At 39.0% G+C, this 14419-nt stretch overlaps 1 protein-coding gene across 2 annotated transcripts; it reads right to left on the reverse strand.

Annotated features, from left to right (window-relative positions):
• Nucleotides 1-58: 58 nt before the first annotated feature.
• Nucleotides 59-14064, reverse strand: LOC110828750 (uncharacterized). 2 transcript variants are annotated; one of them, XM_087358014.1, is made up of 3 exons: nt 13952-14064; nt 4412-6227; nt 59-1876 (listed from the first exon to the last, which is right to left on the reverse strand). In XM_087358014.1, exons 1-3 carry the CDS (start codon nt 14029-14031, stop codon nt 710-712), a joined length of 3063 nt encoding a protein of 1020 aa, XP_087214140.1. In that variant the 5' UTR covers nt 14032-14064; the 3' UTR covers nt 59-709. The 2 variants fall into 2 exon arrangements, with proteins under 2 accessions (XP_087214140.1, XP_021917431.2); XM_022061739.2 differs by having other exon boundaries at nt 13870-14039.
• Between the last annotated feature and the right edge of the window lie 355 nt (nt 14065-14419).

Consider the following 14419-nt stretch of genomic DNA (forward strand, 5'->3'; position numbering starts at 1 on the left):
AGGAATGTAATTATGTATGAAGTGTTAGCTTAATTTATTTTAATGTATCCACTGAATAGAAATTTTTTTCTTTACTTATTATTCAAACACTAAACATTGTTAACAGAGATAGCAATACGTGTAAAATGTAATATAATTTGCAATATAAAATTATAAGAGCATAAAATAATGGTGTCAAAACATATCACAGCGTCAGTCAAAATTTAAAGATAACCAGAATAAGGACTATGCATAATAATGAGTCACACATTATACCTTTAAATAAAACAGGTTATTAAAATATAAATCTGATACGCACATTCATTAGCAAATCACAATGTATTATATTAAGGACGGTAATAACGTCATAATAAGTAAAAATTTGTGAGATGGATCTGATTATTTGGAGTTGCGTTCATTCTCGTGATGAGTTCAGAAAAGCAATAAAGCGCGTAAATGTCCTTAGAGGTACAGATGTTTTAAAATATCTCGAAACTTGTGGACCATTAGTGTAGAGTAAAAGAAAACGCTACCCAGAAGATAAAAGGTCTTCAATCGTTCATTTGTTCCAAACACTGCATTAAGAATTGGTGACTGTTAGCGTACATGAAAATATGAATATCCTAATACATGCTAGTGGGAGCAACGGAGAAAAATATTCATACGAAAAACATATGAATAAAACCAGTTTCTCGAAGCTGTTTCTTTATCACGTCACTTTCAAGGCAGTCTATGACTGGCTACCAGGCGTTCCTCTTCTCCCTTCCCGTGACTTCTTTTTTCTCTCCTTAGAATAAAGAGAAAACGCCTGTTCTTCCAGCCATATTGCAATGTCAAGTTTCTCAAGCTCGTAACCCAACTGGCAGGGCGTCTTCTGATCACAATCGACGGCCTTCAGATCAGCACCGCGTTTAACCAGCAGCTGGACTGCAGAAACGTCATCAGACAACACAGCCAGGTGCAGAGGCGTCCTCTTCTTCGCATCTACCGCATTAATATCGGATTCCGCTATTAAAAGCATTAAGCACACCTTACTATATCCTCCAGAAGCAGCGGAATGCAAAGGCGTCCACTCAAAAAAATTTCTAGCCAACACATCTGCTCCGGCAGTTAAGAGGGCTTGCGCCATTTCGCCATTACCTAGTTTTGCAGCGTAGTGAAGAGGCGAGTCTGTCTTGTCTTCTACGGCATTAACAGTCGCACCTGATTTAATAAGCAGTTCTACAAGTGAAGTATAACCTTCCATCGCAGCAAGATGTAATGGCGTTACATTGTGCAAATTAATTGGACCAACAGGAAAAAGTTTGTCAACTAGAAACTTGCAGAACATCATATTACCTTGCCAAGCAGCCAAATGCATAGCAGTTGAACCCACGTGATTTCGAGCTGTAATATCTGCCCCGGCTCCTAGAAGCTTCGATCCTAATTCATAGTTACCGGTAATAGCACAGTTCAGAAAGGGTGTATCACCGTCCACATCAACAGCATTGACTTCAACATTTTTATCAAGTAACATCTTCATACACACAAAATTGCTTGTAAGGGTTGCTAAGTGCAGAGGAGTATTCATAAAAACGTCTCTCAGATTCAAGTTAGCTCCATTGTGTGCAAGAAGTAAGCTGAAATTAATGTGTCCGTAGAACAACGACAAATGAAGAGGCGTTATTTTTGCAACATTCACGTGGTTCACTATAGATCCTGCCTTGATCAATGTTCTACCGACAATCACGTTGCCACGTTTGGCGGCGTAGTGGAGGGGAGTGTTCTGGTACTTATCTACTATGCTGCATCTCTCGCCATATTCCAGAAACAGATCGGTCATTAAGGGACAGCCATTACCCGTGGCATCGAACATCGACAACGTCAGATCCATGAACACTCCCTTCCAGAAGTAATCCTGCAAATACAGTGGTGATTATGTAACTATCATCTTGCCCAGCAGCAAATACTGTCAGAACATTTCAAGGCCACGTGACTTACCACGAAGGCATGTAACTGTTTGAGACACAGCGGTACATATACAGGTGTCCCAGACGGAAAGGTCAGTATTCTGGAAGGTCATAGTATCGGTCATTCTAAGCAAAAAAGTGTATGTGTACATGTGCCCTATTCCGAACTGATTCCGAGATAGAGCTGTTTGACTGTACAGTTACAAAATTGTTGATAAGAAAGAGATATTACGCACTGTTTCTAACACCGGTATTTATTGTTCAGGTGACGCAGTTAGTACAGTTTACCTAGTATAATATATTTTCGAAAATTCCACCGTCAACATCAATGTACTTTGCAACTCGTGTGAGGACAGCGCGTTGCTCGTCTGATGAGTCCATCTTGACGCTCGTTTATGCGGACGATAACATCCAATAGGAAAGGGCAATATTTGGCGCCAAATCCAAACTACTGTTCCGTGAATCTCGGAAACCGTTCATAATAGGAAACATATACACTTTGTTGCTTAGAATGACCGATACTACGACCTCCCAGAATATTTACCTTTCCTCCTGGGACACTCTATATATACCGCCTGCTTTACCCACATGCTATTAAAATGTTTGGTAATTGGGAAGGGGAAAGGAGCATTTTTAACAGAAAATGGTTTATGTTAATGAAGACATAGTTTAAAATAAAATCATAATTTGTTCTACTGCTGTAAAATTAAGAAGTAAGAAAATATCTGTACAAAATTCGATATAAATGTGACAATAAAACTGAATCCGTGACTGAAAATGAGTTTGGGGGGAGTAGAATTACAGTTACAAGAATAAATATTATACAGCAAGGGAACTGCACCGCACCACTAGAGACAGTTATATCAGAACTGTGGACCGCGAAAGAATAAAACAAAAAACAGTTAGGCGTACAAAGACGTCTGCATAGAAAACTCGGCCCAATACATGACTGATTAAAGACCTTCTGGAACGTTCAGTAAAGTAACATTTCATCCACGCAGTGTATTTACGTGCAGCATTTACTCCCCACAGTAAACATCTCTTGATTCCCAAAACATCATTAACAGACTGATATTTGTAACACTAAGTAGGTAAATATGTATCTGAGACATTCTTCATCAAGAACGGTCTAAAACAAGGAGATGCTTTGTCTCCCTTGCTCTTTAACTTTGCGCTAGAATATGCCATCAGGAAAGTCCAAGATAGGCAGGAGGGTTTGCAGTTGAATGGGACACATCAGCTATTGGCATTTGCTGATGATGTTAATTTATTGGGGGAAGACATGAATACAATAAAGAGGAACGCAGAAGTTTTACTAGAGGCTAGTAGACAGGTGGGGCTAGAAGTGAATTCAGAAAAAAACTAAGTACATGTTAGTATCTCGTCGTCAGCAGACAGGAGGGCAAAATTATCTTAGGGTAGCTAATAAGTCCTTTGAAAGGGTTACAAAGTTCAAATATCTGGGACCAACAATAACAAATCAAAATGATACTCATGAGGAAGTTAGGAGGAGATTAAATTCCGGAAATGCTTGCTACTTCTCAGTTCAAAATATTTTGTCTTCCCGTCTGATTTCTAAGAACCTGAAGATTAAAATATACAAAACAATAATTTTGCCTGTTGTTTTGTATGGGTGCGAAACATGGTCTCCCACTCAGAGGGAGGAACACAGATTGCAGTTGTTTGAGAACAGGGTGTTGAGGAGGATATTTGGGCCTAGGAGAGAAGACGTTGTGATCTGGAGACAACTGTATAATGATGAGCTTACAAATTTGTACTCCTCCCCCAGTATTGTCAGGGTGATTAAGTCGAGAAGAATGAGATGGGCGGGACATGTAGCGCGCATGGATGAGACAAGAGGTGTGAACCGGATATTGGTTGGGAAGCCTGAGGGGAAGAGACCGCTGGGGAGACCTAGACGTAGATGGGAGGATAATCTCAGGCGGGATCTATGGGAGACTGGAATTTGTTGGCCCAGGACAGGGTCCGGTGGAGGGCTTTCGTTAATTTGGTGATGAACCTTCGGGTTCGGTATGCCATCTAGTTAGTTAGTTAATGTGGTGTTTTCTGGAAGGCAGCGGGACGAAAGAGGACTTGACTTATGACTGATAAAGTTCTCTCAGTACTGACGGCACATCACACAGTGTTTTATTAAAAGGGCTTCTGCTACCATCAGGCAACTTTCTGACGTTCTCAGAGATAATAAATGTACGAAAGTGATCAAAGAAACAAAGACGGGAGAAACTGATGAAGATACAAATGAAATCGTGTGCTAATAACAGCGTACAGTACACGTGTACTGCGATCTTGGTAGTGTAGTCTAGTAGGGGAGAAATCTGTATAATACTTTTCTTTTCGGGACATTTCTCCGAAACGCTTTGAACGCCTACAATACTGTGCGGCGTCAGAGCCCAAGACAAAAATCCACATTTCTATAGCCATGAAAACCTCAAACATCGTATAATGTGGACAACAACACTTACGTATCTCTTCTTGTACGCTGTCAACACTTTTTCCAGTTTCTCGCATCGTAAGTGCGGATTCGTGCTCACATACGCTACAAGGTCTCTGCGTCCATGGTCCAGCGCCTTGTTTCGCTCTATTGTTTCTACCATCAGCTTTCGACCCCTCGGCTGTGTAAGGGAAGGATTCGAAGCGACCTCTTTCAACTCTTTTAGAGAGTCCAACAGCATAATCATTTGCAGATTCGACAGAGTGATAGGTAATTCATCCTCTGTCTCCCCTTCGTTATACTGAGCTCCTGTGACGACCTGATCTCTATCTTCATCACACTCACCTTCAGATTTGGCTATTTTGTTGTATTTAATTACAAGTTTTCCATAATCGATTTTCAGTTTCTCATAACTCTGACTGAGCTGCGTATGCTTCTTCATGTGGTTTTCTATGTTTAATGTTACATCGTCGGATGCTCTACCGAACTCCAAACTCATATCCTCGTATTTTCTTCGTAACAGAAACTCTTCATTCAACTCCTCTTGTGCTTTATAAAGCTGCTCTTTGAACGCATATTCTTCCCAAAATTTTCTTGACAAGGCATTGTACATCCGCAGTATTTCAATTTTGTGGTCACGCAGTGAACGGGTCTGTAAACGTAGTTCAGTCTCCAATTCGTGGACTCTCAGCTCTTGCAACGTGTGTGTTGATTCTGCCAATTTCCTCAGACATATATGTAAACATTCCCTCAGACTAACTGGCAAATTCGCATTAATTTCCTGTTCTATATGCATTATTATCAATTCCAGCGTTTCTATTACATGATTTTCCATCGACTCTTCCTGCTTCCTTGCATCTTCACTAAATGCTATCTCCAATTCGTCTGAAGTATTCAAATTTATGTAATTAAAAAACTTCTCCATCACTGCTATATCGAATTCGTCATCATGGTCTTCATTCTCCGTGGTGCCCGTTGACTCCCCGGAAAGATCAAACTGTAGTAGATCATCTCCTTCAAAATGTATTGGCTCTGTCGTACTTTCGTCTCTTCCATCTATCCCTTCAGATGATCGATTAAAATCCTTCTGCCCGTTCTCGTCAGGTTTGAATTTGATGTCTTCTGCAACCAGTCCTTCGCCTTCTGGTACGCGATCTTCGTGTTCGATTGCACTTTCACTCAAGCCTTCTACATATTCGTCTTGAGTCTCTTTCGGTTCATCTGTATTATTTATCTTGTCCAAGTTTCCGCCTGCTTCCTGGATAGAATCACGACTGAGCTGGTGACTTCCCTGTCCAAACGCTACCTCGCTTTTTGAACCTTTACTTGAGGGTTGCGCCGATTCATCCAATTCCACCACCACTTCGATCTCTGTACACTCTTTCTCTTCTGTATTTGACTCTTCGATTTTTTCTTTTTCTTCCATCGGTAGATGTTCAGATTTCCCATCATCTTGTACAGAAACTTTCGGACACCTCGATTCTCCTTCTAACTGTTGCAATGAGGTGCCTTGTAAATCTGCTTTAGATTCTTCCGCGAGAAATTCTGTGTCCGTCAAGACGTGCGGAACTACTTCTCCAGCTTCAAATTTGTGTGAATTAAGTTCTGTTTTTCCATTTGCAGACACGTCCAGCTTCCTCGCACAGTCCTCAGACGTTTCTCCAGCGTTGTCTGCAAGCTCATGTACTCCCTGCGTCTGTCTCTGCCAAGCTTCTAAATTCTCCGTCCTCCTTCTAACTTCAGCGATTTCTAGACGACATTCTTCGACGAGACATGTCAGCTTCTCTGTTATTTCTTCCAATACATTTACCCGTGATTTAAAATCGACAAGGGCATCCTCTGCCATTCTGAAACCAACGGTAGATTAAAATAATGAAACGCAAAGCTTACGCGGCAAATAATCAAGAACTACGTTTTTCATCGATAAAATGTATTTGTTAAGTTTGTATGATTTATGTGTTTTAATCACGATGTTTTCTGACGAAAGAATACCTTAAAAACATGTTTTATTAATTTCATGAGCATATTTTTTAAATCTGAGAGAAATGCGTTTTTTGTGATAAATCATCTTAATATCTTTTCGGTAGAATACATTTTATTAGTTCAAACACAAACAAAATTAAAATAACTCCTATATGTGGTAAACTTCTACGATGTGCTACTGAGACGATATTACGTTCTATCCAGAAGTAAGAACAAGAGTAAAATTGTTGTCATAAACCTATTTTTTTTACAATTAATGTTTTCTGGGTTTTGACGCCATGCACTCTTGCACGTTGTTATGTCGAATCAGGCTAACATAAATTATTACAAAATGTGAATCAGGGTAATCTCAGAACAAAGCAATTGTCTCCAGTTCCTGCACTGAAATTCGAATAGAATAACTGACAGAGATCACAAAAACTATATCAGGACAGCAAGACGTCGGCCTGAACACGAACCAAGTACACACAATATCTAAAACTAAATGTTGTCTGCAAGCCATTCACATATGCTCAGATTAATTTGTGGCTAATGAGAGGATATGCCAAATACAATCTGAATCCACAAAGCAGTTCCTGTGATGAAACAAGAGGACAAACTAAGGAACCCATAAACAAAATCTTTGCGCCCATGTTAAAATGTAAAGCCTGTAATCCATTTAAAATATACAGCACATGTATCTTGAACGATTCCGAACCGATGCCCCTCGGAAGCGACATCCCTTACGCGCCATATATAATCTAAGATACAAGCCGCCACTGCACCACGAGATAGCCAATTTAATCTCTGAGCAAGTCAACATATCGTACCTCAGGAAGCAATCTCCCTTTTGCATGTGTGGACCAATAAGCATGTCGCCAACAATTCCTGCCCAAACGTTAATTGAAAATCTTCGCTGGAAGCTGGATTCAGTTTGACATAAATTCATTTATTGGAACTGATTTTTGGCTATTATTTCGAAAGTGAAACATTTCATAGGAACATTTTTTCTTATTTTTGATCCTGGAACACGCACACGAAGTTTGTAAACATACTTCTGACTCATCCTGTATATATATATATATATAAAGCTCAAATTTGTGATGAAAGTTATGCTACGTATTGAAACTTCTCTTTCAAATACGCTAATAGACCATTTGTATGTGTATTTTGCCTGAATACGACCTAGAATTTTTTCAATTTCTTATCAATGTTGTGACCGCGCGTTCTGGGTTCGAGTCCCGGTGAAGCGCAAATAAAAATAAATTGGGAACAAGTAATAAAGATTTACGCGTTTCACTTGTTAGGCAAGTGCGTCCTTTTCAGGCCAGGGGTCAGTTTATTGGTAGGTGCTCTGCATTCAGTGCAGAAGGTTCACTGACACTTAAAAAAGAAAAGAAAAGAAAGTTGCACAAGCAACGACGGTAAAGGAAAGAATTATGGCACCGTGTGACCCCGAAACTTCTTGCATGGGGCACCCGCCGGCTAAAGGTTTTTTTTTAATGGTCCACGTGGGCTAGGGCATCATTACTGCCCAAATACATAAAATTTTTGTGAAAGTTAAGGGGGGAAGTCCTATAACTAAAGGACAGGAAAGTTTTCTTGGAGGACTCTTTTCTGGAATTCAGAGGAAGCAACATCCTAAATTGTTTTGTAGCTCGATTCGGCCAGTGAACGTTAATTGTAAAAGAAATAAATTGTGCTTGTGAAACTACGAATTTGAATCTCAAGAACATTATCGAAACCTTCCTCGCTGGCATTCAGCTTATACCCCTCCATGTAATATTCCCTGAGAAAAGTTCCATGCCTACATGAGCAGAAATCCCGAATTACCTCACATACAACAAAGATCGACAAGACTGCAACCGAGCCGGGCAACTCCAACAGCAGTACAGGAGTGGGACGGTTACAATGTTTTGATTCACGTGGAAATTGGCTTCTTTTTGTGGTTATTAACTTTAGTTAAGTATACTCCTACCAGCGCTGATTTCTTTTAACCGTTTCGGTAATAATGAATTCTGCCTACAGTTCCACACTGCGGTGTGGCGTATGCATTGAATGGGTGCAAATTACAGCCACATTATATTTCTGTCTTGCCTTGGCCAACGGGAGGTCACTTGCTGTGTGCCGACAAATTTGACATTGCATGTCTTCTTCCTGACCTCTTTACTCATTTTAAATAGCGACGAGCGATGGCCTCTCGTCGCTATTTATTTATTTCCTTGCTGCATTCGACTGACTCGTTCTGTTATCTGCATTTCCTAACGTAATGGGTATCTGGGAAAATTCTTCACACTTGTTCTCGCAAATAGAAACGTCAAATTTCACAGTTCAGAAATTGTTGTTGGTTTCCTCAGGAAATTAGATCAGTTTGTAAGCGGCATTACTTTGTGGGCGATTTTCAACATCTGTATAGTAAATTGTGTTCAAAAGTCTCTTTTATAGGACGGTTTGAGGGCCTGAATAGAACCATGCATCTTCCATTCAGTTTACGTGCGGAACTTGATATCATATGATAACGAAACTGGGTTACTGTGAAATTTACATGCAAATGCTTTTCCCCACTTGCTCTAGTCTCGTACACAAGGAAGAGATTCCTTTACAAAAAGTAATAGAAATTTACCAACAGGAGCTGCTACGAACATTCAAGGTGCACTTGAGTCTTGAAGCTACATTAATCCAAGCCACCTAGTACAGTCTGAGATAACAGTCTCCTGTGATGTTGTGTCGTCCAATTTCGTAGAAACGTACTGACGTTTCTGAAATGTTTGTTACCTCCGTCATTACGGCAATGGTGGAAGCAGTGATCACCTCTGAAACGCCTGTCAATTCTGCGAGACTACGAGAATAGCTTACACCTCAGCCTAAACTTAAGTTGAGGTGTTGCACTGAAGTCAATAATTTACCGCATTGGAAAACAAAGAAAAATTATGGGTTCCTGGAAAACGCATGGCATCCTAACATACGTAAGCCCATTTCGTCCAGAAATATCCGGTGCTGATTCATCAAACTACGGTACAACGTTCTGTAGTACTGTTTTTAAAATCTTTTGAATAATAGTAGTAATTATATGTACCACATAATTTTATGTATAGTTATAAGGTGCTTCGCTTGAAGCGTCTCAATAGTGGATTTCGAATGACAGAACAGAGTAGTGGTAACTATATGAACCACATGACTTGACGTACAATTATACCGTACTTGGCTTTAACTGCTTTGAAAATGAATTTCATCAAACAGAACAGAGTAGTGAACAATTTCTCTCTGACATTAACGGACAGATATTTGTAACGGAGATACTGTGCAGTTTATTGGATGTAGAAATCAGCTATTTGAATATTGCCTGGATGAACTTTGCGAAACTGAAGAAATGCTCCTTTTCTTAACAAGACATAATTAAAACTCAAATACTCGACAACTTTTATAAAAAAGAAACAATATCGTTCCTGCCATTTTAATCTCCATATCTCGTGCACAGTCATGATGTTAATATTGCATTTCTTCCCCCTGAATTAAAAGATGGATTTATTTTACGTATCTGAACACTCACAAAGTGTATCACACTCGCGTCGGCAGGTTAGGTTTTCGTGTGTATAATGTGAGCCGTTGAAACATCTGAGATATTTTATACGTATGATGAAAATTAATTTGTTCTAATCAAGGCGGCTGGCCAACTACCATCTTTTCAGGAAGGTCTCTGCCCCTGTAATTTTGGTCTTGTACCCGGCCGACTTTACAATCCAGTTCGTTTCCTCAGGAAATAAGACATGGGCGTAGTTTCGCCGTCTTTCTCGTATCTCGGAAATTTCGAGGAGCGTAGAAGTCAACTAAAATAATGAAACAATTTTCTTACGCCAAACGAGAATCCTCGTCAGTAAGGAATTCCAATTCCCTTACCAATCCTAACAGTAATTAGCTTTTATCTTGTGTCAGATCTCGTGTAGTCTCTGCCAAAAAAAATTCTGTATTTTGATGGTGCTGATAGCAAGAAGAGGAAATAGAGAAACAGTTCTCCTGGAATGGAATTTTAAACGCGCTTTCACTACGCGGAAAGTATAAGGATAATTAAGAAAAGCTACTACCGTTTATATATTTAAGTATGCCCATCGGTATCATTTTACTTAGATGGGAGCTTCTGTTCAACCAGCACAAACTCCGCGGTGTCTGCAAGACAAACGTGAGCATTTCATGAACCATTACTCTGATGTGGAAAAAGTTTCCTATCTTGTGTATAACATCTTCCTATTCTTATTCTTCTTTTTGTAGCGTTATAACCCTATGTGGGTCTTAGATTGTTCGACGAGTTTCTTTCCATTCTGTCCTATCATTCACAATTCTTCTCCATCCCCTTACTCCCATCGTCCTCACATCCTCCTCCACGTCGTCTATCCATCGTTTCCGTGGTCTCCCTCTCATCCTTCTTCCCATCACTCTTCTAGTTACCATTTTTCCTTCCATTCTTGCAACATGGCCAAGCCAGGCTAACCTTTTGGTTTTGATTAGCCTCACGATATCTGCTCCCTGTATGATACAATCTAGTTCATGATTCATCCTAATTCTCCAGGAGCCATCACTATTCTGTATTGGACCATAGATTTTCCGTAATATTTTGCGTTCAAATATTCTAAGTTGTTGGTCATCAAAGCTAGTTAATGTCCAGGCTTCACATCCATATGTGACTACTGGTCTTATCAGAACTTTATAGATTCTCAGTTTAAGTTCCCTCCCCAGTATTTTAGACTTCATTAAATTCTGATAGGCATAATAACATCTATTACCATTTACAACTTGTGTATAACATAGTAATCTTAAAGACGTGTAGTGTATTCCGTAGGAACATAATACGACTGGTCCCTCATTAACTTGTACATTGCAGAAACAATTATTTACTTCCGCATCTAAATAGAACGATTCCGACAAATTGTCTTGTACTGAGTCTACACCAAACTTCTCAACAGAAAAATAAAGTTATCCCTGGCACTAAATGCAATTCCATGAATATAAACGGGGCTACAGAGATCAAACTCCACGCATTCCTCGGATATGTGCGTCTCCCGCTTCGGGGCTGAACATGGAGGCAGTACGCTTCTCTATATGTTGTCTGCCTACAAGTTTACACAACACAACCCTAAAGAACAACATCGGCATCTTCACCGCTGTGAGAACCTCAAATCTCATATTGCTAGCTTCCAGCTGCGGCCGTTTTAGTCCCGACAAAACAGCCTCTTGTGGCTGTAATATGCAAGACTGGGTAGAAGCCCGGTTCAGTCTGGACACGGAAGCATTAGAGACTCAAATTACCCTGCCAGACGTTAGTCACTGAAATATCACTATTGTTGACCGATTCCTATATTAACGATGCTGCTTCAATTGCATAGCTACATACGTCAAAACAAGATGGGATTACAGTGTCATAACTTTTGGTCACACAGAGATCTGAAATATGGCTGTCGTGCTCGTTTGAAAGTGCCAGGAATGGCGGGGAAAAACAACGTAAAATGCAGACTTGAGCCCCACAACACAAAATGGGATTATACCTCGTCATTCAGATGTATAAAAGGAATACCCAGATTATACCAGATAGGCAACACATTTCCATCCCGCTAATGTTATTGGATCAGAAACCAACCCCTAAAATACAATTCGCAAATGAATGGCATAACAGGGGCTTTCACCAGACTCTGGTTTTATACGTGCCTTGTTACGGTAGTCTACCTATTCACGGCACTATGAAATCTCACACAAAAGGGCGTTATGAAAATATTGGGATGCACGTTACATGTTATGGAGTGGCAGCCTGAGGCAGGTCTATGATCCTAAACTAATTTAAAAAGATCAAAACACTGTCAGGGCTGCAAACCAAACGGTAACAATAACATTTATGTTTAAACACGTACGAAATATACGTGATAATTTTCAAACTTCTGAATTAATTTTAAATAAATCTAGATATACAGCAACGAATTAATACAGAAGTAGTTACCTCATCTTATTCAGGGTTTAAAATGTTTCTAAGCACACACATTAATGAAGAAAATATCAGCTATCTCAGAATTTTTATCCCGTTGAAAAAGAATGCATGCAGCCGAAACCAAGGCAACGGGAAAAAAAATTCGTTGAAAATGTGATTATTTGTATAATTAATTTGTTTACATGAAGCTTTTTCAAAAATTCAATCGCGAATCGATGCCAAGTTCTTTCCACCCCAAAGTCATGGCGTGAGCAACTTCGTTCCTGTATCAATAGTACTTCCGTTTCAATTTATTACATGAAAGTAATTCAATTTATGCAGATAGTCCTGTCTTTCTTGCCCGGTGAATCTATATTGTCAAACTGTTTTAGAAAAACCCATGGGTCCCGCTATATGAATTCATAGCAAAGTACCTTTAATTCTTAACGATACCAATTCAAGCTCCAAATCGTATATACCGACGAATAAGTTGCGAAGATTATCATAAGTGATTAGGAGGAGGCAGTATATATATATATATATATATATGCCACTCACACACAATTCTTTTAAAACTGAGGAAAACAATAACAAAAAAATTGGCGATGATAGACAGTGACCTGAATATTCGTCGAGTCGGATGAAAGTCTATGCAGCTTCCGGTACACAACCTGCTCAGCAGTACACACGTAGCAAAAGTTTGGTTTTGAATTTCGTTAAGAATTCAAAACATTCAAAAAAGGTTCTATAAAAAATCTGTGCATCTTAATTACATCATATCATATCATGTACAAATCTTATTATGACAGACGAGACCTAACAGCTAGGAATGGATTTTAAGTAAATAAAACATAAAGATTATTATTTGTCAGAAGTTTAACCCAATTTGTCTCCAACATAAAACTTCCAGCTTTACATGAATGTATTCATTCATTCAAACCAGTTTTTGTTTTGCGTGCATAAGTAAACACCAAAGAAAAAATTACAGACACGGACATAAATAATTATACAACTTTATTTCATGACAGATTAATAATTCATATTTCATATTTCTCGAACAAACTTATAACTTAAACTTTCTGAATGTTTAATTTTTAAAGAAATCCGAAATATGACTTAACAGTGAATACCATAATTTTATAGTCATAAGCGAAAGACCAAAAATGTCATAAAACCTTTTATAATTCAACAGTAGGTTTTGGACAGATATGTTTCGTTTGTGTATATACTATATATATTATTGAAATAAACTTTAAATATCTGACTGTAATGATAAGATTTACAGCCAGAAAATACGGCAAGACTAATAATTTCGGGCATAATCTTTGCAATACCATTACAATTTGCTTTGTGTTAACCAGAGCTTGTTTACTTTGTTGGGGCTTCTGAACTTAAACAAATCTCGAAATCTGAGACAAAATAAAAACAAATATTTTCACTTAATTTAGTCAGCTGTTCATTTAACTGTAAACCTTGTTTTTATGTATTTTCGCTCAATGATTTGAACACAAATAACTTACTACCTAATTTCTTTATCTCGTATTTTCATATCATGATGCATCTATCACTTTACGTACATTTATTTCTGCACCAGTTTCTCATCAGTTCCTGAAGGAGCATGTGAATTCATGAAAGCTTATCAAAGCTTCAATATTGTACCTGCACTGTAGCACACGGGCTGTTGAGCACCCAGAAAACCAGTACGCTCGCTTTATGAATACTGATCGCAAAGCAGCCATCTCCTCTGACCAACCCTAACCTAACAAGAGATAACCCAGAGCGTGTTCAGAAATCCAGACGTCTTTACACGGTCTCAAGTTCACGTGTATAACACAGAACTAGACCACTTTCATTTTAGAAATTTAGTTGCATTAAAAAGGTGAAGTATTCATGTTTAATCCTGTTGGTAACACAGGGTTACACTTGTGCAATCCATGGGCCGCCCAGGATGGTCCAAGGGCAAAGTTCATGAACAAGCCTAAATGAGACTTCAGGTATAAAAATGACTGTCTTATGGGATGATGGGCCGTGTAATCACGTAGAAATTTACCGATGTTTCAGAAGTTCTTACTGCCTCCATTGTCGCCCTAACGACAGAGGCACAAAGAATCTCCGAAACGCTGACAG

The sequence above is a fragment of the Zootermopsis nevadensis genome, unplaced genomic scaffold (assembly GCF_977971745.1).
Source record: "Zootermopsis nevadensis isolate Lab colony 2312 unplaced genomic scaffold, Znev_1.0 Znev_ptg000029l, whole genome shotgun sequence".
Lineage (NCBI taxonomy): Eukaryota > Metazoa > Arthropoda > Insecta > Blattodea > Termopsidae > Zootermopsis > Zootermopsis nevadensis.